Source organism: Dermacentor variabilis, chromosome 6, assembly GCF_050947875.1.
Source record: "Dermacentor variabilis isolate Ectoservices chromosome 6, ASM5094787v1, whole genome shotgun sequence".
NCBI lineage: Eukaryota > Metazoa > Arthropoda > Arachnida > Ixodida > Ixodidae > Dermacentor > Dermacentor variabilis.
The window spans coordinates 7,155,608-7,183,578 of record NC_134573.1 but is presented as its reverse complement, the minus strand read 5'-3'; the positions used below and the strand labels follow the sequence as shown (position 1 = coordinate 7,183,578).

The 27,971-nt window shown below is 46.8% G+C and overlaps 1 protein-coding gene across 5 annotated transcripts in view; it reads right to left on the bottom strand.

The window, feature by feature from the left end:
- LOC142584596 (guanine nucleotide-binding protein G(i) subunit alpha-like) overlaps positions 1-27,971 on the bottom strand; it is a 147,740-nt gene that overhangs the window by 34,530 nt on the left and 85,239 nt on the right. For all 5 annotated transcript variants that reach the window (XM_075694716.1, XM_075694715.1, XM_075694717.1 and 2 more), the window contains exon 5: positions 6,054-6,182. In XM_075694716.1, coding sequence (XP_075550831.1) covers positions 6,054-6,182 — 129 coding nt within the window. The remainder of the gene's footprint in view (positions 1-6,053; positions 6,183-27,971) is intronic.

Genomic DNA, 27,971 nt, shown 5'->3' with positions numbered 1-27,971 from the left:
GTCGCCGTGAGGTTCCGTATGAAGTCCAAGGGCGAGAAAATCGTTGCTATGCACCGTATGCTTTATGTGCGAGTGAAAGCTTGCGAGGGTGAGCTGGCGAAAGCAGCTCTATCTCGTGTGCATGAGCGAGGAAGGCGAGGCAAAAGGGTGCCCTTTCCTGTTGCGCGCAAGGCACAGGAGTGAGAAGAGACGAGATGGGGGGGTGTACGACAATGTTCTTCTCCGACGACTGCTGCTTACAGCGCGGCCATGTGGGCGCCATATCTTGAAAGTGATCTGCTATATTTGCAGAGTTCGCATAGTGCCGGTAGCTTCCTATGCGATGTGCTTTCTACATTCTGTTCGCATTGAAGCAAGAGATGTAGAAAGGTCGCCGCTGCAGCCGCGATTCCTCACTCCAGCGTCTTCACAGCGAGTTTCCGTAGTCATTGAGCGAGATGTGTTCATGTTTACCTGTGCACGCGTGACACCATGATTGTTTGTCTAGTTATTAAGCGAATGAGCTTGTACAGCCGATAAAACTCGCGATGCCCTTCATGGCTTTCGTTATCAACATGCAGACAGGAAACACCACGCGGTAATGGCGGCAGATGCAAACTTGCATAGGTAAACTTTTCGACTGTGGGGATCGAAGTGCCTTCTTGTGCCTCATCCCTCGCTCAATGTGCTAAGCTCAATCTCCCAGAATTGCCACCGTAACGGCAACATGGCGAATACGGCTGGTGCTAATTTCCTACGCAAACCATGCTTGTCCCTTCCAGAGTCAACCCACAGCGTAAGTAAACATGACGTGCCCTGATTGGCCTCCAAGCGCCCTCTTCACCTAAGCTTTTTTCTGCCGACCGCTTCATCGCCGCGGCAGATGCTCACAGGCAAACGAGTTGGTTACGTCCGATCTTTGCTCCTACAACTTTTCATTCTCATACTTGGTGGACCGCTACCCAGTTAGCGCTAGCACAGTGGGCGCGCATACTCAATTGGTCTTGCGGTAAGCCTTTGCCCGTAAGTGCCGTGGCTGTTGCAGTGTGCTGTATCATGGGTGAATAAATCCATGACCGCTGGTGATCTGACTCCGGAGTCTTTTCTTCTTAGGTGATGGCATAAACTCGCTCGCTGGCCTCTGTCCCTGGTGCAGTTCAGTGCCCAAGGTGTCAAAAGAAACACAAAAGCGACACTAGAAAAACAATTTCTCTTTTAGGTGCTGCACAGAGCTAGCTGTCTGAAAGCACTTAGAGCGCAGCAAGATTCGAAGTTGAAATCATCAATAGCAGGTTATCGATGGGTACAGGTGGTGGACAGGAAAGTGTCAATTAAGGCGAGTCAAATAAGGCATTCGAGCCCACAACCCAACATGGAGATATCTCCAAGTTGAATTTCAACTGACATTGTGGAGGATGGGATTTGCACCCGCTACCTTAGGTGTTAAGACGAAGTTAATTATGACACACTCAATTAAGGCACTAGAACCCACAACCTTTAGCGGGAGTAGGACCTGTGACCACTGGTGTTAATTAGGGTGAAGTTAACTGGAACACAGTTGATTAAGGTAGAGTTAATTGAGGCCCTTGAAACCACAACCTTTGGTGGGAAAAAACAAGTAATAGGAAGTAACAATGCATTGGGATTAAAATGTGAAGTAATGTAATGAATGTCTCGTGAGCACGCAGGCTTTCACCTTCTTCCTCTTCAGCGCATGCTAAAGCGACTGCGACTTTTTTGGCTCAGGCTTGGTGGAATTTTCCACCAAGATGCCATTTTGGAGCAGGTTGGGGCAAAGAATTGCTTTTGGCACAACATAGTGCAATTGGTGTAGCTGTTCTACCACTGTACACACAGGGCAAATGGCTGGCTGAGAGGGCACAAACCAATATCGGAACAGGCATTGGTCAGTGCACTTGAATTGTGCTTTAGTGAAGCAATGAAAAGGACTAGTTGGTGAACGTTCATGATTATATTGCGCTTAGTGTTACACTGACAATTTTAAGTGAAAGACAGGACGTGGACATACGTAGCACCACGTACGTCCACGTCCTGTCCTTCACTTAATATCATCAGTGTAACACTAAGTGCAACATAATCAATAATCGTGGTTGTAAATAACTTTTTACGGAATGCATACAAATTTTTACTACGCTTGCCACGGAAGTGCTTTCTCCGAAGGAGCGGCTGTACACAATCCTGTTTCCTGTTTTAAAGTGATCCAGCCACCCGTTCGATGCCTGAAAGTCGTCTATGCCCCGACGCAATGCCACAAAGTCAGCCTTTTCTTTTAGAATGGTGCCGTCAACGTTGATCGCAGAGCTCCGAGCTTGATGCAACCACTTGACAAGAACTTTTTTTTTAACTTCTCATGGTGTCCTTTTGCCGCTTTCCGCTTGAGCCCGAACTTGTTGGCATTCTGTAATATCGCCGGGTAGTTTGCCAGGATAGTCTTAAGCAAAGATTCGGGTATCCTTTAAGGTCTCGGGCAATGCTGGCTTTCGTGGCTTCATTGTGCTTTTCCACTTCCTCAATAACATTCAGCTTATCGCGGAGCAACAGAACTGTCTGCTTTCGGGACATCGTGCATCGCGTTGCTCCACACAACTCAAAACCTCCGCTGAACGCTAGTCGCTAGGATTATGACGAAGAACACGTGCGATAAACCTAGGCCTCTTCGCGCTACCTTGTCAGCGATCTGCTTCCCCAATGCGACGAGAGGCGACGCCGTCGAGAAGAGAGGGAGAAAGTGATTGTGGAGAAGAAAAGGCGCTATTTCCGCACAGCGGGCGGCTGCTGGTGTGGGGGGACAGAAACGCTTCTCCAACGCGACGAAGTTGAGAAGAGAGGGAGAAAGTGATTGTGGAGAAGAAAAGGCGCTATTTCAGCACAGCGGGCGTTGCAGGCAGCTGCTGGTGCGGGGGGAGAGAAACACTTCCCCAATGCGACGAGAGGCGACGAAGTTGAGAAGAGAGGGAGAAAGTGATTGTGGAGAAGACAACGCGCTATTTCAGCACAGCGGGCGGCTGCTGGTGTCGGGGGAAACGCTTCCCCAACGCAACGAAGTTGAGAAGAGAGGGAGAAAGTGATTGTGGAGAAGAAAAGGCGCTATTTCAGCACAGCGGGCGTTGCAGGCAGCTGCTGGTGCGGGGGGAGAGAAACACTTCCCCAATGCGACGAGAGGCGACGAAGTTGAGAAGAGAGGGAGAAAGTGATTGTGGAGAAGACAACGCGCTATTTCAGCACAGCGGGCGGCTGCTGGTGTCGGGGGAAACACTTCCCCAACGCAACGAAGTTGAGAAGAGAGGGAAAAAGTGATTGTGGAGAAGAAAAGGCGCTATTTCAGCATAGCGGGCGTTGCGGGCAGCTGCTGGTGGGGGGGTGAGAGAAGTGCTTCCCCAACGCGACGAGAGATGACGCTACCGAGAACAGAGGGAGGTAGTGATTGCGGAGAAGAAGAGGCGCTATTTCAGCACAGCAAGCGTCGCGGGCCGCTGCTGGGGGAGAGAGAAAACGAGGGTCGTCGTACAATGCGGGTCAGGCATAAAATTGCGTCGGATAACCGGGGTTTTTAATGCAGTGTTTCTATGGGGACTTCGCCGGGACTGCACTAACCCGTCGTAAAATGCAGGTCGTCACAAAACCGTGGGATGTATAACCGGGGTTCCACTGTATTTTGAACCTGAACATAACGAAGTGTGTTCCATACACACCTTCAATATAACGAAAATTGAGAGGTGCCAGCGCACCTCTCAAATAGTGCATTGTGCAACAGAGAGTGGCTGCTTAAGTGAGGCAGCTCGCTGTTGTATTCTATATAAAGCCCAAGCGTGATAAGACTATTGTGTGCCATATGTTGTGGGTGCAAGGCAAAGCATTAGAGGGTGAGCTGGGAAGGATAGTGCTTGCCTTCCCATGCAAGCGAGGGAAGAGGGCGGGGAAAGTAAGCACACGTCTCATCCTATAGCACAGTCATGGCTGTGCTATAGGATGAGCACAGCTATCACATGCTAAGTCAGGGTGAGCCGATATGGCTATGGTTTCATGCGGAACGTCCTTCCAGGCGTTTAGTGCCTGGAGGTCGCATAATCTCGAGTTTCGAACACCCACCGAAGTGACAGGCAGCTAAAGCAAAGCGTTCACTCTCCTCTGCCTGATAGCATTGCTTTATTGCAGGCAACACTATCAGCCGCGGCCGGCAGAGTGGACACAAAAGCTTCACTTCAGAACACCGGTGTGAAGATACAGTATTGCCAACACAGCATGAAACTATCTTTGGTCGCTGACTCTCAAGTACAACGAAACCACATTTCTTTCTCATTAAAAATCGTTTTTTTTTTTTTTGATTGCCTATATATTCACAAAAAAAATTTTTTATTGTGCAATTGCATGACAAGGTGACATATGTGAAGGCCTTCCTGCTATTAAACAGTTGTGCACTTGCCTGTCTTTTTTTTCTGGCGTGCATTGTCATTGTTGCGCTAATTTTCCTCGTCAGAAATGCAAGACCAACTAGCCCAACAATCCATTCATCTGAAGTCAAACCTCGTTATAACAAAAGGGGATATAACTGAGCAAGCAAAATTCCCTTTGAAATGCTCATGGTGCAGCAGATGCAATAATAGATTTAAAGAAGTAATTATGGCTCTCTATTAAACTTTGTTGCAATGTAATGACTTTTACTGTGTTGGTAAAATAATGAGCATTTCTAATTCTAGAAAAATTGAGCACAAACACCCCTGCAGATGCCTGCCTCTTGGTTTCGGGGATAAGAAAAAAGATGATGCCATTGCACACTCTCTCGTTTCCAGGATGTGGTGCTTAGACCGATGCCTCGTGCCCAGCAAAAAATTTAGCAAGGAAATCATTTCCTCAATCAAAGCTCAACTCAAGTTCATGGACAACCCACACATTTCGGCTCTTCTGTGAGCAACTGCAGCATCCACTTTGCCAACGCCGCTTGAAACCAGAGCACACCACAAACAGTATGACATGCTCATTTGTGCCTATTTGCCCGTCACCAATCAATTGTCCCTTACTACTGCTTCAACAGCTGCAATGAGCTGTGGCATCAGAACTCAATGAGCTTGACTTGGTCAACGAGCATCTTGCAGGTGTCGCACACATAGTGCGTTTCTTTTGCACTCCCACATCTGCTGTGGCAAAACATGTGTCATCAAGCTTAGCGTTCATTCATCGGTGTGTTAAGAGATCGGGCTAGTTCGTATCTCATGGTCAACCTTCACAGCATGGAAACAAAGGATGTGACCAAACAATATACACTATGTTTCATTCATTGATGAGTAGCAATAAATTTTACTACTTATCAAAAGTCTAACAGAATATTGTTCTTTTGTGCATGTCTGAAGTGGAGAGGCAATCTTTACACCAAGACTGACGTCTGATAAGGTGCACATTCCTTCCATGCACTGAACATTTTTTACTCTACTTGCAACAATGCAACAATGCTGTCGACTTAAAGGTCAGCACTAAAAAATGTTTGAATTTCATTATACTAGATTTATCTGACCAACATGCATCTAATTTTCATGGGTTCAACGTAAGAGAATAAAAGAGCATTTAAATGTAATGTGCACCCGATTTATAAAAGAAAAAATATGGCATGCTGTTAATGTTCGTGATCAGGAAAAAAACAAGACGAAGAATTTACCTTTACAGAAGGGAAACTTCTTTTAAAATAAAGTTTCATAATGAAAGCAGTGCATTTTTGTCACCATTTGCACTTCACTTGCCACAGAGAACAAGCCCACATATAGCGGTTGACAACAAAATGAATTCACAGCAACTTTCACAAAAATGTGCTGTCGGCTAGATGCTGCAAATGCCATGAACCCAGTTTAGGTTTTGTATATAACTGTAAGACGCAGACTTGTAACACTTGTTGGGCCCATGTTCTTCAAAAAAAGATGCGTGTTAGATTTGAGTAATTACTGTCAATTTACAGCTTTCACTTAACTGATCAACAATTCTTTCTTGTGTTATCATCACTTCCACCACAAGCAATGCAACAAAAACATTGTGCACCATACAAAGCCACCACAGGTCTCACTCACTTGAAGTGCAACTCTTTGAAGACAAAGTGCGTCTCAACGATGCCCGTTGTTTTGACTCGCGTTCGTAGCACATCTTGCTGTGTTGGTGTGTAGCTTGGCATTGAGATGCGGTCCAAAGCGTTCAGGTAGCTGTAGGTAGGAAGGAGATTGTAGTCAGTCATGCCACACTGCAGATCAAAGGCTTCTCTCCAATCGTGCTGTCTTTGCCATGCCATAGTTACGCAAATGAATCAGTAAATTGACTATCGAGTATCAATACATCTTTTCAAGCTAGTGATAATGTAAAAAAGACAATCAATAGTATTACTACTGACACCATTACAATATTTCGCATTGAAACTATTGGTAGTTTTGCAATTCTTGGCTAGTGATGTCGTTAGAAATTTTGCAGACTGTAGTAAATATGTCGCAGAGTTTGCTATGGTGTTTACATATGGTACATCACGATTTTACATTATCAATAGTGCACTATCAATAGGCAGTTCAAAGTATTGTTGATATCAACAGAGCACTGTCAATAGTTGTTGCACTGAAGGTACTTCAACAATTATCGATACTACTATAGATAGCTTTGCATCACTAGTCGGCCGACTCTTGGCACTAATTTTGCCAGGCTAATACAGTCAATGTCAAATTTTTAAAAACTGGGCAGTCCGAAAAAGTGAATGCACGCCTTACACTGAACCCAAAGGCTCAAATCAATACAGGCATGTCCAAAATAGTTCCAAAGGCCTACTAGTACACTTATTAGCTGTATCAGCACTCGCACTGTGACAGGAGATGGCGGGTGCACATGCATATGATCAAGGAACACAGTGACTCGTGACAATGGCCCCTTTCCAACCTTGGTATGCATCACCACCGTGTCACGCATGTTTCACTGCATAACATTACTCCGTTGTGGCAAGCTGACTTTTGGGAAGCAGCCTTATGCAACGCTCAACCCTTGCCATACTTTCCATGCTTCAAAGCCATTTGGCGCATTGTGCATTAAGTTACCGCACTAAAAACTGCAAAGCCATGTACTTGAGTGCGTTTGGGCACGACGCCTTTGGAGCACAGCTTATTGACAATTTTAGGCAGCGCAGGAACACCAATGCGCCGCCTCACGAGTGTTATGTCGTATCCACATCTGTCATCACATTTTGCATGACTTGTGAAGATGGCACCGCTGACACACTGCTGCAGTTCCTGATCAATGATGACGAAATCGAGGAACTCGATGCTCGTAGGCAGCAACAGCGATTTATGTTTGTGATGCAAGCTGTTCGTGCTGCTATCGTAACTAGCCCACCAAACCAACTGTTCCTGCTCTGCAGTATGCCGACTGTACTAATCACTGCAGATCGCAGGAGGAAGGAGGGCGTTACGATTCGAGGCATTCTGAATTCAGTGTCAACCCACAGTCGCCAAAAATCAAGCTCATTTATAATGAACATGACAGTTCAGTAGTTTGTTATGTGGACTTGCCCTTCAAAACATGAAAAAATTAACAACACTGTAGCTGGCATCTGCAGTTATGATTAGACATCACTTTGATGTGAAAATAGGATTTTCAGTACCTTAGTTTTTGTTCCCGGCACTCGGAAGAGTGCCAGGAACTAGAATGGTGAACTCCATGCTAGTGTTCCGCCGTCACTGCCTCCGAGATAGGTGAACACGGGCGGAGTATGCTGTACTGCTTTGCCCTGATGAACGCTGGAGACTTGCCTTAAGAGCATGGCAGTTAGATGCAGAAGCATCTACTGCAAGTTTACCTTAAAAGAGTCATCTAAAGAAGGAAATGTGACGACCTAGCCCTTTCGAAACAGAGCCTGGCCAGTCCTTGCCATTTTGAAACTATGACTGCATCCTTCGTAATTTTATCTTCAAGAGTTTGGGATGCATTTTACTATCAGTGGGACATGAGTGGACTCTGCATACGATAGCAAAGCGTTCTCGCTGACTGGAAGTGCAAAGTACGTGGCATGCCGGCACATTGCAAAGATCTTTGCACAGATCCTCATTATTCCATTATAGCATTTGGATCAAGACAACGTTAAGTAATTGCAGTGTTTTTACCGGAGGCGTATACAGAGCACCAAATACGACAACAGAGCAAATTCTTCAACTTTATGAATTCATGGATTTCAATTTTAAACAGGGTGACAATATTGTGCTTTTGGGTGATTTCAATCTTCCAGATATTGATTGGAACTCATATTTACCTGGTCAAACAAACGTGGCACCCAGTGAACAATTATTAGAATTAATATTCTGTTACAACGTTGTACAAGTCGTAAATGATTATACGTGGATTTGTGCATCAAGGTCTTCCATTCTAGACCTTCTTTAAGTGTCTGATTGTCTAACTAGCTATATAAATGAATGAAGTTGGTGAAGGTTTAGCTGATCATAAAATGGTTATGCTTCCTTTTAACCTGTCTCCGCTCCCTTTGGATAAGGAATCACCGAAGGAGATATTGAATTTGCATGCCACGGATGATGTTAGCATACTGGACTACCTTGAACATTCCTTTGATGAGTTCTCCACAATATACGAATCCAAGGCTAGTACGAGCTGCTTGTGGGGACACTTTTCGTCAGTGGTGGCTCATTGCATTGAACATTTTATTCCTAAATCAAACAAAAAAAGAAAGCATAAGAATCCACGGATAAACAGAAAAATAGTTCATTCAAAACGAAGAATCCAGAGGAAAAGGAAAGCATGTTCCAAAAATTCAAGCCCAGAAATGTTGAATACCTTACAACAAATGACGAAAGAACTTAACTGTCTTGTTCGGGATTCGAGGCATAAGTTCTATAACATAACACTGAAAAAGTTTATCTCAGATGAAGTTCTGGCGATATGTCAACCCATCAACTAAATCTTATTCACATGATCAAAATGTCACAAAGGAGTGCACAGAAGCTTCTAATTCTTTTTTTCTCTTCCGTATTCACCCGTGACGACGGATCGGTACCGATTTTGCCTGTTTATCCTGCCCATCCTTCGGCTGACAATGTGGTGAAGCAGGCGTCCTACACCTTCTTTTGCATATTAATGTTAAATAAAGTGTCGGTACAGACGGCATTCCCAATGAGTTTTTATACCGGCACGCTGAGAGGAAGGCTAAATACTTAACAATCATCTTTCAATCATCCATTAACCAAAGTTCGTTCCTAGAGCTTGGAAACACGCCAAAATTGTACCTATTTATAAAGGTGGCATCACGACAGACGTAGGAAACTACAGGCCCATTTCCCTTACAAGCACCAGCTCTCAGTTACTGGAGCACATTACTAGTGAACACCTTTCAAATTATCTGGAAACACATAATTTATTGTCACCAACTCAACATGGATTCCACAAGGGTCCGTCTACAATAACGCAACTTGTTGAATTAGTTTATAACCTCTCTGAAAAAATCAATGACCATGCACACATAATCTTATTTCTTTAGATTTCTCCGAAGCATTTGATAAAGTAACCACCAAAAATTGTTGAAAATTGATGCTTTCTTTAAAAATTCTAATATCACTAGCTGGTTCAAATCTTATCTTCAGTCACGAGAACAATACATCGAAATAGGTGGCTGTAAATCAAGTCTCCTACCAGTACTGTCAGGGGTACCTCAGGGCAGTGCAACTAGGGCCCCTCTTACTCCTAATAGTTATTAATGACCTTGCAAATCGTACAACTGTTCCACCACAATTATTTGTGGACAATTGTATGTTATACAATAGGATAATATCACTAAATGATGAACAGCAATTACAGGCTAGTTTACAAAAATTACGGAATGGTGTGGCCAATGGCAAATGATGCTGAACCGAGATAAACCTGTCTATGACCGTAACGAGAAAAAAGCTTATTCATGCTAACATCTACAAAATTCACAACACAGAAATGAAATTGGTAACTCAACATAAATACTTCGGTGTACTAATTACCGAAGGCCTCAAGTGGAACGCACACATAGATATGGTATGCAATAAAGTCAGTAGAGTGTTAAGGAGTCTCAGACAACTTACGCAGTGGTACACCTGAAATAAAAAAAAAAAACTGGCATTTAAGACCTTAATAAGGCCCATTATAAAATATGCAAAAATAGTAAGGGACCCACACACAGAAATAAATCGTCACTAATTAGATTGAGTACAGCTACATTCATATTACACAAATATCGCTATTATCACTTCCCTAGCGAATTGTACTGGAACGCAAATCATCCTGCTTTAGAAGTTAGGACAGCAGTGGACGGATTAAAATTTCTCTTCATCGCTCATAATAACCTTAAAATTAACGGGTCCGGCTTCTTCAAATTATCGCCCAACGCACACTTCTGACATAGACATAGCATGTATATCGCACCACCATTAACACGAAATGACACTTTTAAATATAGCTATTTACCTGGAGTAATTAAGGAATGGAACATGCTGCCCGATTCACTGGTTTCCTTTATTTAAGTACATTTCTAGACGAGCTGCAGACTGTTTGTTCAGGTTAAGAAGTGTTCTGATCCGCTAAATCAATAACACCGTGCTGTGGTCTCGATGAGTGCAATTGTGCTCGGATTATTACTTCTGTGAATATATGTGAAAAAGCAGTGCCTTTATTTGTATTATCATTATCTTCATTGTTGTGCATGTGATTCTTCATTGTATTGTAAATATTGTCTGTATCTCCATTCCTGGAATAACCCTTCGGGGGTTAACAGTATTGACACGTGTACTTGTCTTTATCAGGCGACACGTTTCACCGCCTAACAAATGTTATCGGACAGCGCAGGACGCGCTTGCATGTGTCGGAAGTTCCTGGAATGTTATCGATGGTTCCATCCGCTGTCTGTTGTCGGCGAACCTTGTGTGATTTGATTGCATGTATGCGCGACACGAATGGTGCAGAATTTTGTGGAAGGCATGCGGGTCCCAGTGATTACTCTGGAACATTCGACGACTGATGTATAAAAGCCGACGCGCTTGACCCGTTGATCAGGTTTTCGACGACCGCCGACCGTGTTCGCCGCTATCGTAGTGCTATCAGTGTAGCCTGTTTTGTGGGCACAGGTTCGCCCAATAAAAGTTAGTTTTGTCGTTCACAAAATTGCTACTGTGTTCTTCAATGTCACCACCACGTGACATCTGGTGGAGGTGCTTTACGTTCATGTACCGGACGCCCCCAGCAAGCCATAATCCAAGCCCGGACCGCAAAGACAACACGAACGTCGTCCCGAACACCGAGCAAGCCGCCGGCTACAGCAGCTGCCCCTAGAACACGGTGTTCTACCAGATACAACCAAGAAGACAGTCCAAGAAGATCGTCCAGAAATGACCAAAAGGACATCACCAATGGCAGCCGCAGCGGCCCCAATAATTCTTCAGCAGCCCAGGGAACCACCGACGTTCAGCGGTTCCATATTTGAGGACCCGGAAAGCTGGGAAAGCGACCTCAAGCTGCGACATGACTATTTCGCATTGGAAGATGCCGCCAGGATGTTGTTCGAGAATCGAGAAGCCACCTTGACAACATGGTACTTGTTCCGAAGCGGCTTCCTGCAAACATTTACAAGCGTCGTGTGAAAAGAGCGAGCCCAAGCTCTACTGGAGACCAGAGCACAACTGCCGAATGAGAGGATCGCGATCTTCACTGAGGAAATGAGCCGTCTGTTTCGCCACGCCGTCCCACAAATGTCCGAGGAGAAGAAAGACCGCTTACTGCTGCGTGGTGTAAAGGAAGAACTTTTCGCCGGAATGGTAAGAAGCCCACCGAAGACCGTCGATGAGTTTCTTCGTGAGGCGACGAGCATCGAGAAGACACTGGATTTGCAGAACCGGCAATTCGGCCGCCGCACCAAGCCAATAAGCTACGCCGGAGTTCAATCAATGGCCACCGACGACCTGCGCAAGACCATCAGGGCAGTCGTATGAGAGGAGCTTCAAAGAATCTTCCCTTCATCGCCACCTCAAGTGGCCTCAATCGCCGAAATTGTCAAAGAAAAAGGCCAGCGATCGCTCAGAGTTCCCGAGGTGCAACCACAATCATCGCAGCCCCAGCCAGAAGCGATGACCTACGCCGCCGTCGCCCGCCGTCAAGGTCCCCCTCCACGACCGCGCCAGGGCCCTGTAACGTTGCAATTCCGTCGACCACCACGCCGCCGCCGCCAGCACGCCCACCCGTCGCCCAGTGCAGCTACCTGAGGAAGACAGACGTTTGGCGCGCTCCTGACCACCGCCCGCTGTGCTACCACTGCGGCGAAGCCAGCCATGTGTACCGCCAATGCCCATAACCCGACCTGGGATTGCGAGGGTTCGCCGTCAATGCACCGCGCTCTCGGGAAGGTGAACGCCCTCGTGACATCGCCGACTACCTCGCCGCTACTCAGTGGAGCCCTCGACGGCTGTCCCGGTCGCCGTCACCAGGCCGCTACCTGTCGCTGCAGGGCCGTCCATACACTGGCCCAGCACGGAGCCGCTCTGCGAGCCCATATCCGGAAAACTAAAAGCAGCAACCGATGGAGGTGCGGTTGCTGTTCGTCGAACTGACGAAGAGCCTCCGCCGCCGCTGAATACGCTGAAAATCCCGTCTAGACAACATGTCAACGAGACGCCGCTATCCTGACATAGTCTGGAAGCAAAGAATACGCCGACGAAAGACAACGTCACGTATCAGCCACAGGCCAACGCGACGCAGCCGTGATCCGACGCCAAGACCTAACTGCAACGCAAGACAAAGAACCACCGACCTCGACGTGCTTCTCAACGGCCACGCAGTCACCGCCTCAGTAGGCACAGGAGCCAATTACTCCGTCATGAGTGGACCCATCGCCGACCAGTTGAAGAAAGTTAAGACTGCATGGGAAGGCCCTCAAATTCGGACCGCTGGAGGACACCTTATCACGCCAACTGGAATCTGCACGGCAAGAATTACCATTCATGACCGGACTTACCCTGCCTCCTTCGTTATCCTCCAACAGTCTTCACGAGACGTCATCCTCGGTATGGACTTCCTTAACCAACATGGCACAATCATCGACCTGAAGTCGAAGTCAATAACGCTGTCAGAAGATAAAGTGATACCGCCGGAGAGCCCTCGTAGTCACCACGCCTTGAGTGTGCTCGAAGATCAAGTGAGCATCCCGCCTCGCTCCAGCGTTGTTATTTCGGTCGGCACCGAAACACCCGCTAACGTAGATGGCGTCATCAAAGGCGACCAACGTCTACTGCTTGATCACAAAATTTGCGTCGCAAGAGGAATCGTTCGACTGCATGGAGGAAACACGAAATTGTTGCTGACAAACTTCAGCCAGGAGTTCAAGCACATCAACAAGGACACGACGATCGCATACATCGAGGAAATTCTGGAAACCAGCAGTGCATTTGTCTTCTCGAATTCTGTTGCATCTACCCCGACGGCCGTAGTTCCCGAGCCACACCTTGACATAAATCCAAGTCTCCCCATGATTGAACAAGAACAGCTCAGAAGTCTACTTCGACGAAACAAAGAGTGCTTTTCGACGTTGTCAAGGATTCGACAACCAGTTTCAAAGCATCGCATAATAACCGAAGAGTGTGCTCAACCACTCCGCCAGAGCCCTTATCGACTCTCTACGCGAGAATGTGAAGCTATAAGGCACCAAGTCGTCGAAATGCTGCGTGACGACATCATTCAGCCGTCAAAAAGCCCGTGGGCATGTGCTGTAGTCTTGGTGAAGAAAAATGAGGGAACCTTACGTTTCTGCATCGATTAGCGTCGTCTGAACAAGATCACGAAGAAGGACGTATAACCCCTCCCACAGATATAGGACGCATTGGATCGACTCTGCAACGCTAAATACTTCTCGTCGATGGACCTCTGTGATGTGTGGTGCGCGACGTGGTGCGGGGCTCGGAACGGTCGAGAGCAGACGACGCGGAGTGCACGCGCGCCGAGCTGGAAGGAGGAAAAACGACGACGCCGAAGAGCGCCCGGCACGTGAACGCGCGGCGCAGGAAAGACAACAAAAGGGAAAAAGCAACCAATTAGAAAAGACCACGGGGCGTCGGGCAGCCAATCAGGAAATGCCAAATCGGCCAGACCACGACCAAAAGCGTGGTGCGCTGGCAGAACGGGGGCGACACGCAAGAGGACACGCAGGGAGACGCCGGGGAGACGCCAGGAGAGTCCCAGGAAACGACGGCAGGAGGAGGCCAACCACCGGAGCGGGTGTTGAAGACGAGCCGTCCGGTTCCGGACCCGAGCCCACCAGGACTTCACCCGCCCGGGGCCTCCTGCCAACCTGTTCCTGTGCGTCGCCCGTCTACCTGAGCGTGCCGTCGGCTCCTCAAGGCCGGTGAGCTTTTGCGCCAGTGGGCAGGACGGGAACAGTCAGGCTTCGGGCCCGAGTTCTACGCCAGCTGCCCGGCCAGAACGCCACCCCCGTCTGCCGTGCCGCCTGCTGCCCGAGGCCGGCGTTCGAGCTTCCGTGCCCGTGGGCGAGAGGGCAGCAGTCGGGCTACGGGCCCGAGCTCTCTGCCCGGCCAGAACGCCGCCGCCGTCCACTCCTGCCACAAGCCGCCAGCGTTACCTCGCCTCGCCAGAGCTGGCGCGCTCCCGGAGACCGGTCGGTCAACCTACACCGCGACCTTTGGTGAGACCGGCGCCACTCCTTCTGCCAGCTTGTCGCCGCGTTGCCGCGTCGAGACTGCGACGCGTCCCCGCCCTCGTGGCAAGCCCGGACTCGCGCCCTCGTTAACCTCGTGCAAGCCCTATCTATGTGTTCTTTACCGCAATGTCCGCTTGAGTGTGTATTTTGAAGCATGCTTTCTATTTTCTTTTTGTTTGCTTTATTCTTTTTTGTTTGATTAAAAGTCTGTGTGTGCGTCCAAACCAACGGCTTTGTCCTCAATTGGGTTCTCGGAGGCTCCGCCTAAGAGAACCAACCGAACCATTGAGAACACGAACCTTTGCCCATAAGTGGGTCATCACAACCTCAAGTCTGACTATTGGCAAATAGAAGTCGACGAAAGAGACCGCGAAAAGACCGCCTTCATCACTCCAGATGGCTTCTACAAGTTCAAGGTTATGCCATTTCGACTGTGCTCGGCGCCTGCAACGTTCCAGCGCGTGATGGACACGGTTTCAGCAGGATTGAAGTGGCAGACCTGTCTTGTTTACTTGGATGACGACGTTGTCTTCGCCGGTAATTTCGACAATCTGCTTAGGCGGCTTGCAACAGTACCAGAGGCCATCAGGTCTTACTCTGAAGCCGGAAAAGTGCCGCTTCACTTATGGCGAGCTTCTGTTTCTAGGCCACGTCATCAGCAAATCTGGAGTCCGCACAGACCCGCAGAAGACAGCTGCCATCGCAAAGTTCCCGCAGCCCACCGACAAGAAGGCAGTGCGTAGATTCCTTGGCATGCATGCCTACTACAGGCGTTTTGTGAAGGACTTCTCACGCATCGTGGAGCTGCTAACGCATCTAACCAAATGTGATGTCGATTTCAAGTGGGAAACGCTGCAGGCCGATGCATTTCAAGAATTCAAAGGACGCATGCAGTCGCCGCCGGTACTTGCACACTTCAACGAGAACGCCGATACCAAAATATACACTGACGCCAGTAGCCTAGGCCTAGGTGCAGTCCTAGTCCTGAGGAAAAACGGACTTGAACAGGTGATATCTTATGCTAGCCGGTCGCTGTCAAAAGTGGAAGGCAATTATTCTATGATTGAAAAGGAATGCCTCGCCATCATTTGGACTACAGCAAAATTCCGCCCTTACCTATATGGGAGGCCATTCAAAGTGGTCAGTGATTACTTTGAATGGCCTCGAAGTCTTCCGCCTGGTTCGGCGGAAGACTTCGCCGAACAGCAATGAGGAGACCCGGACCTAAAATCCCTAGTCGAGTATTTGGAAGGGCACACTGACGTTGTCCCTAGGGCATTTAAGCGTGGATTGTCTTCGTTCACGCTTCAAAACCACCTACTCGTGAAGAACTTCTTACCAGTCCGCGCCAACTACCTTCTTGTTGTTCCATCGGCGCTGCGTCCAGAAGTACTGCATGCCCTACATGACGATCCGACCGCTGGGCACCTTGGTTTCTCCCGGACACTATCGTGGATACAAGAAAGGTATTACTGGCCTCGTCTGACCGCCGATGTCGGCCGTTACGTCAAGACATGCCGAGACTGTCAGCGACGCAAGATTACCCAGCGGGATTACTATAGCCGATCAAGCCTCCTTACCGACCTTTTCAGCAGATCGGGATGGACTTGTTAGGACCGTTTCCGACATCAACTTTCGGCAATAAGTGGATCATCGTGGCGATGGACTATCTCACCCGCTTCACTGAAACTAAAGCTCTACCAAGAGGCAGCGCAGCCGAAGTGGCGAAATTTTTCGTCGAGAATATCCTGCTGCGACATGGTGCTCTAAATGTCCTCATCACAGACAGAGGAACGGCTTTTAAAGCAGAGCTCACCCAAGCCATTCTGCAATACAGCCAGACAAGCCACAGGAGGACAACTGCCTACCATCCGCAGACAAATGGTCTCACGGAGCGCCTGAGCAAGACCCTCGCCGACATGCTAGCAATGAACGTTGACGTCAAGCACAAGACATGGGATGTGGTCCTGCCGTACGTAACATTCACTTTCAACACAGCAGTGCAAGAAACAACACAGATCATGCCATTTAAGCTGGTTTACGGCAGGAACCCGACTACGATGCTCGACACCATGCTGCCGCACATCACTGACAAGGAAAATCTTGACGTCGCTACCTATCTCCAGCGCGCTGAAGAAGCTCGACAGCTCGCCCGCCTACGGATCAAGAACCAGCAGCGTATCGACAGCCAACACTACAACTTCCGACGACGCTTCGTCGAGTACCAGCCCGGCGACCATGTTTGGGTATGGACCCCGATACGAGGACTGAGTGAGAAACTATTGCGATGCTATTTCAGACCTTACAAAGCAATGTCATCTGACGTATTGGCGCACTGAATTATGAGGTCATGCCAGACGGCATTTCGCATTCACAGCGGCGCCGAGCACGATCTGAAGTGGTCCACGTGGTGCACCTTAAACCCTTTTACGGATGCTGACAAACTTCCTTATTTTGTTGTTTTCTTTCCTATGAGTGCTTTCCTTTATTACTTTCGTTTGTTTGCAGCATCGGGTCGATGCTTTTTAAGAGGGGGGCATTGACACGTGTACTTGTCTTTATCGGGCGACACGTTTCACCGCCTAACAAATGTTAGCGGACAGCGCGGACGTGCTTGCATGTATCGGAAGTTTCTGGAATGTTATCAATGGTTCCGTCCGGTCTGTTGTCACTGAACCTTGTGTAATTTGATTGCATGCATGCACAACGCGAATGGCGTAGAACTTTGTGGAAGGCATGCGGGTCCCAGCGATTACTCTGGAACATTCGACGACTGATGTATAAAAGCTGACGCGCTGGACCCGTTGATCAGGTTTTCGACGATCGCCAACCGTGTTCACCGCTTTCGTTGTGCTATAAGTGTCGCCTGTTTTGTGGGCACAGGTTCGCCCAATAAAGTTAGTTTTGTCGTTCACAGTATTGCTACTGTGTTCTTCAACGTCACCACCACGTGACAGTATCAACAAACAAACAAACAAATCTTGCTGTTGTGGCTGCAGCATCGGCCAGACGCGCGCTGAGTGCTAGTTTCTTTTACCTTGTTTCAGCCGAAAAAGTGTGAATTATGAAAGGTAGAATGCCATTGTGAACTACCGTATTTACACGACTGTAAGTCGACCCCTTTTTTCAAATTTGAAAGTCTGAAGTTGGGGGGTCGACTTACAATCGAAACCAAAACATGGCCCCGCCAAAAAAAGCCATACCAAAGAGAGCTACAACGCAGTTACAATTTTATGTTTGCTCTATGGCCCTACCCGTATCTTTTCGCTATCCCGTGTGTTTGTTCGCTTTTCGGAAGGGTTTTTTTAACATTTTTGAGAGTCTTACAGTGCATGCAACACTCATGGGGAGGTGTCGATAGTTGATAAAAGCGCCGCTGTTCCCATTTGCGGCGGCACCCTCAGAACGGCGGCGCTTGCAGGGAGTATCGGTAGTTCATGGAAGAGCAGACATCGCTCGCGGGTTTCTCTTTCTCTGTTTAAAGGCATTGGTATTAATTTGACCAACTTCTTGACGCGCTCCACTTCGGCTACGTGCTACTTCTACGCTTCCCCAGTCGTCATGAGTGCTGGAAGCCCACTAATCTTTCGGCACTCGTTCACAGCAGCGTTCAAGAGGGCTGCCATCCTTTACGCCGAAGAAACAAATCACTGCGCAGCGGGCCGCAATTTCGATGTTTCTAAACGGGTGGTGCAAGAGTGTTGACTGCAGCGAAGCGAAATTTTCACCTGTGTGACGGCAAGTGAGAAATTTCCCACGTGCCGAAGTATGGACGCTTTCCGGAGCTGTAGGCTAAGCTTGCGGCGTACGTCGCTGAAATGCATGATCGGTCCCTGCCAGTGAAGTGCGACGTGGTCATGAAATAAGCCCGGACCTCCGCCTTAATTTTAAGGTTCTGCTCCGCCGTGAGTACGAGTGGCTGGCGGCAGAAGACTGCGAAATTACGCCAACCGGACCTGTCAAAAGAGCCTCCCTGACGGCTGCGTGTGGTTGGGTGCATTTGGCGTGGGCTGCTGTTTTGCAAGATGTCCTGGTGCGGTCGTTTGCCAAATTTGAAATTTCGCTGGACCACGACGCGCTGTGGGACCGCAGCAACGATGACAATGGCAGCACTAGTGAAGACGAGTAGTCCAATGACCATGTCAGCTACTAATAAATTTTCGTTATCGAATGCGCCCTCGGGGTTTTTTTTTTTTTTTTCCGGTCAAGCGATATGGGGGGGTCGACTTACATTCGAGTCGACTTACAATCGTGTAAATACGGTATTATCAGCAACAAGGCAAGCAAAGGTTGATGAATCGTAACTGCCGACTCTGTAACTTTGCAGGGCAGTGGCATGTCACGCGACATTCCAGTCAACTCGGATTCTGTGAATAGCGACAGCAACGCTTGAGCGGCAGTTGGTTCAAATTTGACCAAAGTGTACAAATAGCGCAGGTAACATAATGAGCGCGGTGCTGCATGGAGAACAGTGCAAGAATGAGAGTGCTGCCTCTGTAGCTGCCGAGATTGTGTGCATGCATAATGAACTCCATGCTATTATGCCGCCGTCATTGCCTCCAAGATTGGAGGCCACAGCCGCAGTATGCTGTACTGCTTCGCCCTGAAGCACACTGGAGACATGCCTTAAGAGAACGGTTACCCTAGCATGGTTTCAAGCGAGCAACTTCCCTCTCCGCTTCTGGAACCCACACACAGCCCTCGCTCATCCCGAACCTTCGTTGCGATCAGACTGAAGTGGGGGAGGGTGTGTGTGTGCCCAGTTCCGTTGCGCTTCTGTCGTGCTTCGAAACTGTTTGTGCACCCTCCTTTTACAAGACGGTTTGAAGTGTTTGTTGTAACAGTATGGCATTTTTGAAAATGTTTGTCATAGCTGGACACAGTTTCAATAGGCAGGGTCGAAAAATCGTACATGCCGTCAAATTGTGTCATCACCGATACGCAGTTAGAACTGGGATCATTATAAGCGGGTTCGACTATATATTTGTTTACACACTAGTGCCTCTGACAACCAGAGATTGCGCAGCCATGCCACGTTTCATGCTAAGGAGTGCGAATGCGAAATCAAACGGCACACACAATGCGTCAACTGTGTGCCTTGAAAGTGCAAGGAAACACGTTACCTTGCCAGTAGCCATAGCCCATATGAGCTCCCGCACATCATCTCCTAGGCTGAAGCGTGCAGAGCGCACTCTCTCATTGTGTACACGAAGTCCCTTTCGGTTATTAAGGTGCTGCTTCTTGTGCATTGGAACTGTGCCAGTCTTGCATGTCATTTACTTGAGCTGTCGCCTTTGTTATGCAATGTGTCCGGGCCAAATTGGCCCTGTCAGAGGCTAGCTTTCCAAGTTCCAGTTCAATTACTAGTTATGCCGCACACGGAAACTAAAGTATTCCGACATTTCCAAACAAAAGCACCATGCTATATATCGCACACGAAATACCATCCTTCGTGCTGCCAGTTCAAGACCTTCACAGCAGTGCATTGGAGGCCACTGCTGTACAAATGTGGTTGGGAAACCGAAGCCTCTGCAGGGAATCCGTATATGTGAGCTTTGTAGGAAGGTCTCGATGGGAGGAATTGTAAGAGACCTCTGCAGCCACTGCCCCACTCTGAAGACTCGAGGCCTTCATTTGCAAGCTTTGTGCCTTCCGAATAACATGATCAAACTAACTCATAGCTCAAACTAGCTCATAGCTACGACAATCATGGAACAGTTCTCGAACAAGTTCATCATCATCATCAGCCTGGTTACGCCCACTGCAGGGCAAAGGCCTCTCCCATACTTCTCCAACAACCCCGGTCATGTACTAATTGTGGCCATGCCATGCCTGCAAACTTCTTAATCTCATCCGCCCGCCTAACTTTCTGCCACCCCCTGCTACGCTTCCCTTCCCTTGGGATCCAGTCCGTAACCCTTAATGACTATCGGTTATCTTCTCTCCTCATTACATGTCCTGCCCATGTCCATTTCTTTTTCTTGATTTCAACTAAGATGTAATTAACTCGCGTTTGTTCCCTCACCCAATCTGCTCTTTTCTTATGTTGACGAGCGTATTTAGGTGTCATGATAACCTCACGACGAATGGTCAAAACATGTCTGCTCAAATGGCAAAAAAAAAAAAAAAAAACTGGGACACTTAAAACACACGTTACGCAGTTCCTTCACTACATTACATTTAAAGGCCTACAAATTTATAGTTAGAGCTTCTTTGGAATATACCAGTACTGTATGGGACTGGCACACAGTAGTCAATGTAGATGAAATTCAAGTGAAAGGACAGGCTGCTCAGTTTAGTTATAACCATTTTAAATGACGAGATTCCCCAACCTCTATGTTGGCATTGCCAAATCTTGAGTTCTTGTTGGAGCTTAGAAATGCTGCCAGGGTAAAATTATTTCATTCCCTTTATTTTTCAAAATTAGATATTCATCTAGAGGATTTGATGGTTAAAGACTCGAATGGGCTGCGCAGTCATGACTTGTTTGGATGCCCAAACATGCACAAATTCTCCCTTTTTCCACGGACATAGCCGATTGGAATTCCTTGCTTCCCAATTCACTCTCACTCAGATCTTTGGCCTAACTTAATTCCATTTATTGCGTATTACCTGCCATTGTTAACCCCCATTTAATTTGTGTTTTACTATCCTCTTACTGTATGCATTAATGCCATATACGATTTTTTTACTGTATTTGTGTATTCCTCAACGCTCTGTAATCCCTCCTGCTCGTGGAAAGCAAATTGTTAGTCCTTTAAACAATACAGGAGTCAGTGACTTGACACAACACTCAGTGGGCAACCTAGTGTCATCAATGACAAGTAATGATAGAATGGGCACCGACCATCCTCCCGTCTTTGTCAACATTGCTGGATTTCGAACCACTGGATGAGGATCCTGGCAAGTGTCGCATTAGGATATGTACAGGGACAGTCCAAGCGAATCTACGACACCCATTTCCGGATATGCTGCATAGCAAAATAATGGCCAAGCTGTCCTACTTCCCCACCCTGAACGCAAAACTTAAATATATGTGCTGCCCGCAGAAAAATAGAATGAAGGCTGATAAGGACGAAGGGCGACACACCAATGAAGGCTATATACAGTTTACTTTTGTTAATTCAACCTTGACAGGATTAGTCAGTATTTGTCCAATTCTAACACCCCGAAATCAAATATGTGCCATCTTACAATTTGTTCAAGGTAGAAAGCTAGTGTAGAGATAACATTGATGCAGAAATACCAGGAATTTCAGAGAACACTTTCATAACTGCTTGAAGGTTGCCTGTGGCAGATAGCACAATTCTATTTCATGAGGTGGTCTGCTCGAAGCGGCGGACACACTTGAAAAAAAAAATCCATAATTGACTCATTAACAAAGATTCACTAATTAACATTTTAATTACCTCATGGCCCACATTGTAGATTACAAATTCTAGCTATATAGTCCTCAAGGCGGATCTACTTGGAACAAATTCTCAGGATGACACTAGTTTCGAGATGCTAATTCCCATGCATTTCTCTGCAAAGTTTGGGAATTAGCTCGGAACTGGTGTCATCTTGAGAATTAATTCCAAGTGGATCCACCTTGAGAACTCCACAGCTAGTATTTGTAAACTGCAATATGGGCCATAAGGTAATTAGTTAAAAAGTTTGTAGGAACAGAAGGCCCACAAAGAATTGCCGTTTATTAAATAGATGACTGCGCAAATGTTGCGGCTGCCATCGCCGAGCCTATATGCTAGTCCAGTCTCTTCTTTCACCGCTGGGCTCTGTGAGTACTGTCTACTATATGGCTCCTCCCTAGCGATGAAGGCACTGCCATTGAGTGGTTTAAGTTGTGGAGATGGCACTGCCAGAGTGTAGATAAGCTGGCTTCAAGCGGTCGATGGAAACTGTCTCTTCGCGTCTGTTGACAAGAAGTGTGAAAAACTTGGCGTCACACTTGAGGACTTTGAAGGGACCATTGTAAGGAGCTTGTAAAGGAGCGCAAGTAGCATTGTGATGGATAAATACGTGACTGCTATGAAGTAAAGATGGGCTCGTGTAAACATTTCTGCGGTGGTTACGAAGCGGCGGTGGAATAACAGAGGCCACTGCAATGCGAAGGCTGTCGGCGTAGGACTGTAAGTCAGCAGATAACGGTTCCGAGGCAAAGGACTCACTACGTATGCAAAGTGCCGTGCCAAAAACAGGTTCTGCTGAGGAACACTTTGCATATGCTTTCAGAGCTGTGCAAAGACCTAGTAGAACCAAAGGCAGGCGCGTTCTGTCCATGGAATCATGGAGTCATGGGCACGAAAAGCTGCTTTTAGTTGATTATGGGAGCATTCTACCATGTCACTGGAACTTGGGTGATAAGCTGTCATTCGTATGTGCGTTACACCCAGAAGATGGGAGAGAGCTTGAAAGAGGGACGAGTCAGCTTGTCTTCCTCAGTCTGTCGTTATGGTGTGTGGCACGCGGCAACAAGAAATCCAGGTACTTAAGTTGGCCTTGGCTACAAACTCTGCAGTAATGTGAAAGAGTGGCATTACTTCAGGCCAGTGTGTGAAGCCGTCGATGCAAGTGAGTATGTATCATTGGTTTGAGGACGGTGGCAGCGGACAGCGGCGTAGCCAGAAATGTCGTTTGGGGACACCGTTCGGGGGGGGGGAGGGCTCACATTGCAGCTCGGCCTCCTCCTCATAGAATTTGTCAAAGGATCAAATGCATGAATAATAGCTGCATTGCCACTGCGAAAGATGCTGCAAATGAACTCTTGAACGCTACGCACTGTGAAGACAAGTAAAATACATATTTTTTTTTTCATAAAACAATACACTCATGTGTCTGAAAAATTGTGTCTAAAATAACTAGTATAACTGCTTCCATGTTTTTTGCCATTTTAATAAGTAAAGAAAATATCACACGAACTTTAGAAATATATCAGCTCGAAAGCAGCAAAGCAGTGCATGCCACTGATATGAAAAACATAAAGGCCCTGAAATGAACAAATGGAGGACAAATATTTTAATGAAACTTTGTAAGTCAAGAACCCTGTTTATATTTTTGTACATATGCAAGGGGCCAGGGGAAATCTCAATGACGCCGTTCTTTGTTTCACTGTATTGCGCAGGAGCAGCTCTCACCGCGTACTGTAACTGCACCGAAATTATAGTCGCAAAACAGCACATATAAAAAGCAGGAGTTTTTCAAAACATACGAGGGCGAGTCAAATGAAAGTGAGCCAATATGAATATATGACAAACGGGTTACTTTATTTAAAAGTAGTCTCCACGACCATTTAGACATTTGTCGCACTGACTAGAGTTGCGTCATTACAGTCTCATAAAACTCCTTGGGCTGCTGCTTCAAAAAGTCTGTAACTGACTCTTTTACGTCCATGTCCAAAACTAATCTGGTTCCCTTGAGATGTTTTTTTCAATTGTCCCAAAATGAGGAAGTCGCAAGGCGACAGGTCTGGGCTATATGGCAGAGTTGCAGCATTTCCAACTTGAACTTCGCCAGTTTTGTATTAACCACATCGGCAACACAGGCACGGGCGTTGTCGTGGAGCAAGGTGACTCCATTCGTCAATTTTCCACGTAGTTTGTTCTTGACTGCAATGTGCAACCGATAGCCGATCCGGTGTTTCACAATATCGGAAACAATTGATCGTCTCTCCAGGTTTAGCAAATTCTATCAGTAATGGCCCTTGACGATAGGGAAAAAAAAATCAACACCTTTCCGGCGAAAATGACGGCCTTTGCTTTTTTAGGGGGTGGGGGGGGGGTGAATTCGAATGTTTCTATTGTAAGCTTTCCCGTCGTGTAGTAGTGCCACCATGATTCATTCCCGGTCACAAGTGAAGACAAGAAGCCACCCTAATTGTGATACCGGATAAGATGAGTCAAATTTAACAGGGATAAGCGGGCTAGTTGGTGGTCGTTATTGGAATGCATCATGTAACCGCACAAAAACAAGGGACAAAGAAGGAACACACAAGACAGGCGCATGTCTTGTGTGTTCCTTCTTTGTCCCTTGTTTTTGTGCGGTTACATGATGCATTCCAAGATGAGCCAAAGCAGTCCCGAAATTCTCCGTTTTCTGACGGAGGTTCAAAATCTTGGGCGTCCATTGCACACACAAGAGCCGATAACTGAGATGTTAATGAATTATGGTATGAAGCAAACAGTGACTGATGTTCACATGCTATGCCAGTTCATCGATGCTTGTCCTCCGTTCTTGTCCAATCAGCTTATCAACCTTTGCAATTGTGTTGGAGGTGATTGCATGATTGGAGGCTTTGGTCCAGTCTTGGATCGTCTTTGCAACTTCCACGTCCTTCTTTGAATAATTTGCTCCAACGCTTCGCCGTGGCCAGTGAAATGTAATATTCAACGTACACGGCAGCCATACGGCGGTGACCAATTTCTTTTTGGGAAACACATTCAGCTGTCAAGAACCTCATGACACCGCATTGTTCAACTTTTGGAGCATCCATTATGTCACGCAATCATGTTCAACCTAGTGTATGAGAGCATTAAAGAACCTTTATCCTCACACTTGTGTGTCACTTTTGTAAATGAGAGATGCCTGTGTTCTATGCGCATGATTCACAGATAATGAACATAACCATTAGTTTGCGGGGTTGGTTGGCTCACTTTCATTTGACTCGCCCTCGTACATTAGAAATGCGAAGATACAATGGAATATACAAATCCAAAGATACAGCTTGATAAAGGGCAAAAAAGTGTCACTGGAAACAAAGTTCACTGCACGCACAAACAAAACCTTGCAATAAGGTATTGGAAGTAAGGTATCACTGCCAAAGTGACGCCATTGCCGTCACTTTGGCAGTGACGGCGACGGCGTGCAGACGCTGAATACTCAAGCGCATTTATTTTTGCAGTTGGCAGCCTGGCTTCTTCTTTCTGGAGTGCTGGAAAAGGCCTTCTGTCACGCCAACGACACATCCTCGATTTCCTGGCCTGTGAGGCAACACTGCATTCGCACCACTTCCAGCATCGTCAGTGACGCCATCTGATACAAGAGTTAAGAAACTTGGGATTTCCGCGAGGAGTGGGCGTTGTTTTCGTGCAGCGAGCATCACTTCGGCAGTGACGGCGATGGCGTGTGGACGCTGAATACTCAAGCGCATTTATTTTTGCAGGTTAGTAGTTATTTCTTTGTCTCTTGTAAACGGCGTCATCGCATTGCTGTCGCTGTTGCTGCCGAGTGAGTTGTGGTTTGTTGGTTGTAGTTGGAATCAGGCTGTCGTTCGATTGTCCTGGCTGAGTTACTAAGCACTAAAATGGGGGACCGTAACACAGGACCACTAAATGAGGTCACTAGGGCTCTTGCAGAGAAACCTTCGAGTAGCATCAAAGAAGTTGTGAAAGTACTAAATGAACAAGTAGCTAAGCTGGATGTGTTTGCCTCTGGTATGATGACTAATGTAGAAAAAATGGGGAGCTCCAATACAGAAATTTGCGCTGATCTCACGGGCATAAGGCAATCAATCGATTTCATGAATGAATATAATAATAATAATAATATTTGGGGTTTTACGTGCCAAAACCACTTTCTGATTATGAGGCACGCCGTAGTGGAGGACTCCGGAAATTTTGACCACCTGGGGTTCTTTAACGTGCACCTAAATCTAAGCACACGGGTGTTTTCGCATTTCGCCCCCATCGAAATGCGGCCGCCGTGGCCGGGATTCGATCCCGCGACCTCGTGCTCAGCAGCCCAATTGCATGAATGAAGGGTACGAGTGTTTTCAGGTTGATGTTGAAACCTTTCGTCGTGAGCTCGCTGAGGTGAAACCGCAAAATGTTCAGTGTCAAAACACAAATGAACTGCTCCGTACAGAACTGCAGGAAGCTAAGAAAGAGATCCTGGAATTAAAACAGTTCAGTCTGAACTCAAACCTCGAGATAAGGGGGCTCCCAGTTGTTCAGGGTGAGAACTTTTTAAATGTTGTACAGAAAGTGGCTACTTCCCTGGGCGTTGAGATTGCCAAATCCGATACTGACATTGTGCATAGAGAATTTGTTTGGGTGACGCGACGCAAGGGAAGGTTTTGATGCGCAGAACAGAAAATTCCACTATGTTATACGTCACATGTGAGGATGATCTGATGATTGTTGTGTGAGTCTGCTTTTCCCATTTTGTGCGATATCGAATTTGCTTGTCCTTCACCATGGCTTTTTCATTTTCTGAAGTTGAAGATTGATGCGCGATAAAGTTTTTTTTCAGTTTTTCATTGCAACGTATGCAGTGTTAGAAAAAAGCAGAAATGATTTGGTTGTGCATTTGTCAAGGTACGAATCCTCTTTTGATGTCGTTGCAATGAGTGAAACGTGGCTCAAGGATGATGAATCAATCTGTCTTCCGGATTATAAATTCTTGTCTCGACCTCGTGAATCACATACGAGAGGAGGCGGGGTTGGACTCTTTGTGAAAGATAACCTTGCCTACCAAGCGTTGACTGTGGCATCTCCTTGTGATAATTGCACTGAAACACTTTTTATAAAGCTTTCCAGTGGACTTATAGTTGGGGTATTATACCGGCAACCTAATTCATCAAAACGGTCTTTCTTGAAAAAGTTGAAACTATCCTTGTAGAAATATGTGGTGCGAAATGCAATGTAATCATTGTGGGAGATGTTAATATTGATCTATCATCTGGCACACAGAATAAATATACCCTTCCCCTCGAACCGTTCGCATTGTGTAATCTCATCTCAGAACCAACCCATATAACGAGTACCTCATGCACTTTAATAGATCACGTCCTATGCAATATTGACACAGGTGTGAAAGCTGATACTTGGGCTGATATGATTGCTGACCACCTGCCGCTTTTTGTCTTATTTGAAACAGAGCTACATAAGCAAAAACAGACATCACTCAGCAAAATGCGTACTAAAATCAATTACGTTTTACTGTGCAAAATGCTTAAACAAACCACTTTTACTTCTGCCTATGACAAGGATGTTAATGTTGAGTACGCACAATTCATAGCTCTTCTGAAAACTGCTATTACCCGGAGCTCTAAAGTGGCCACTAAAAAATACAGCCAGCCAACATGTCCCTGGATTACAACTGAGATCTTAAACATACTGAAGGAAAAGGACAAATGGTACCATAAATGGAAGCAACTAATAACTAACGACTATTATCTAAGCCAGTTTAAACGCTACTGCAACCTATCTGTGTCTCTCATGAGGAAGAGGAAAAAAGAATATTTTTCGTCACTTGTAGAGGAGACTCGGGGTAATACGAAAAAAATGTGCGACAT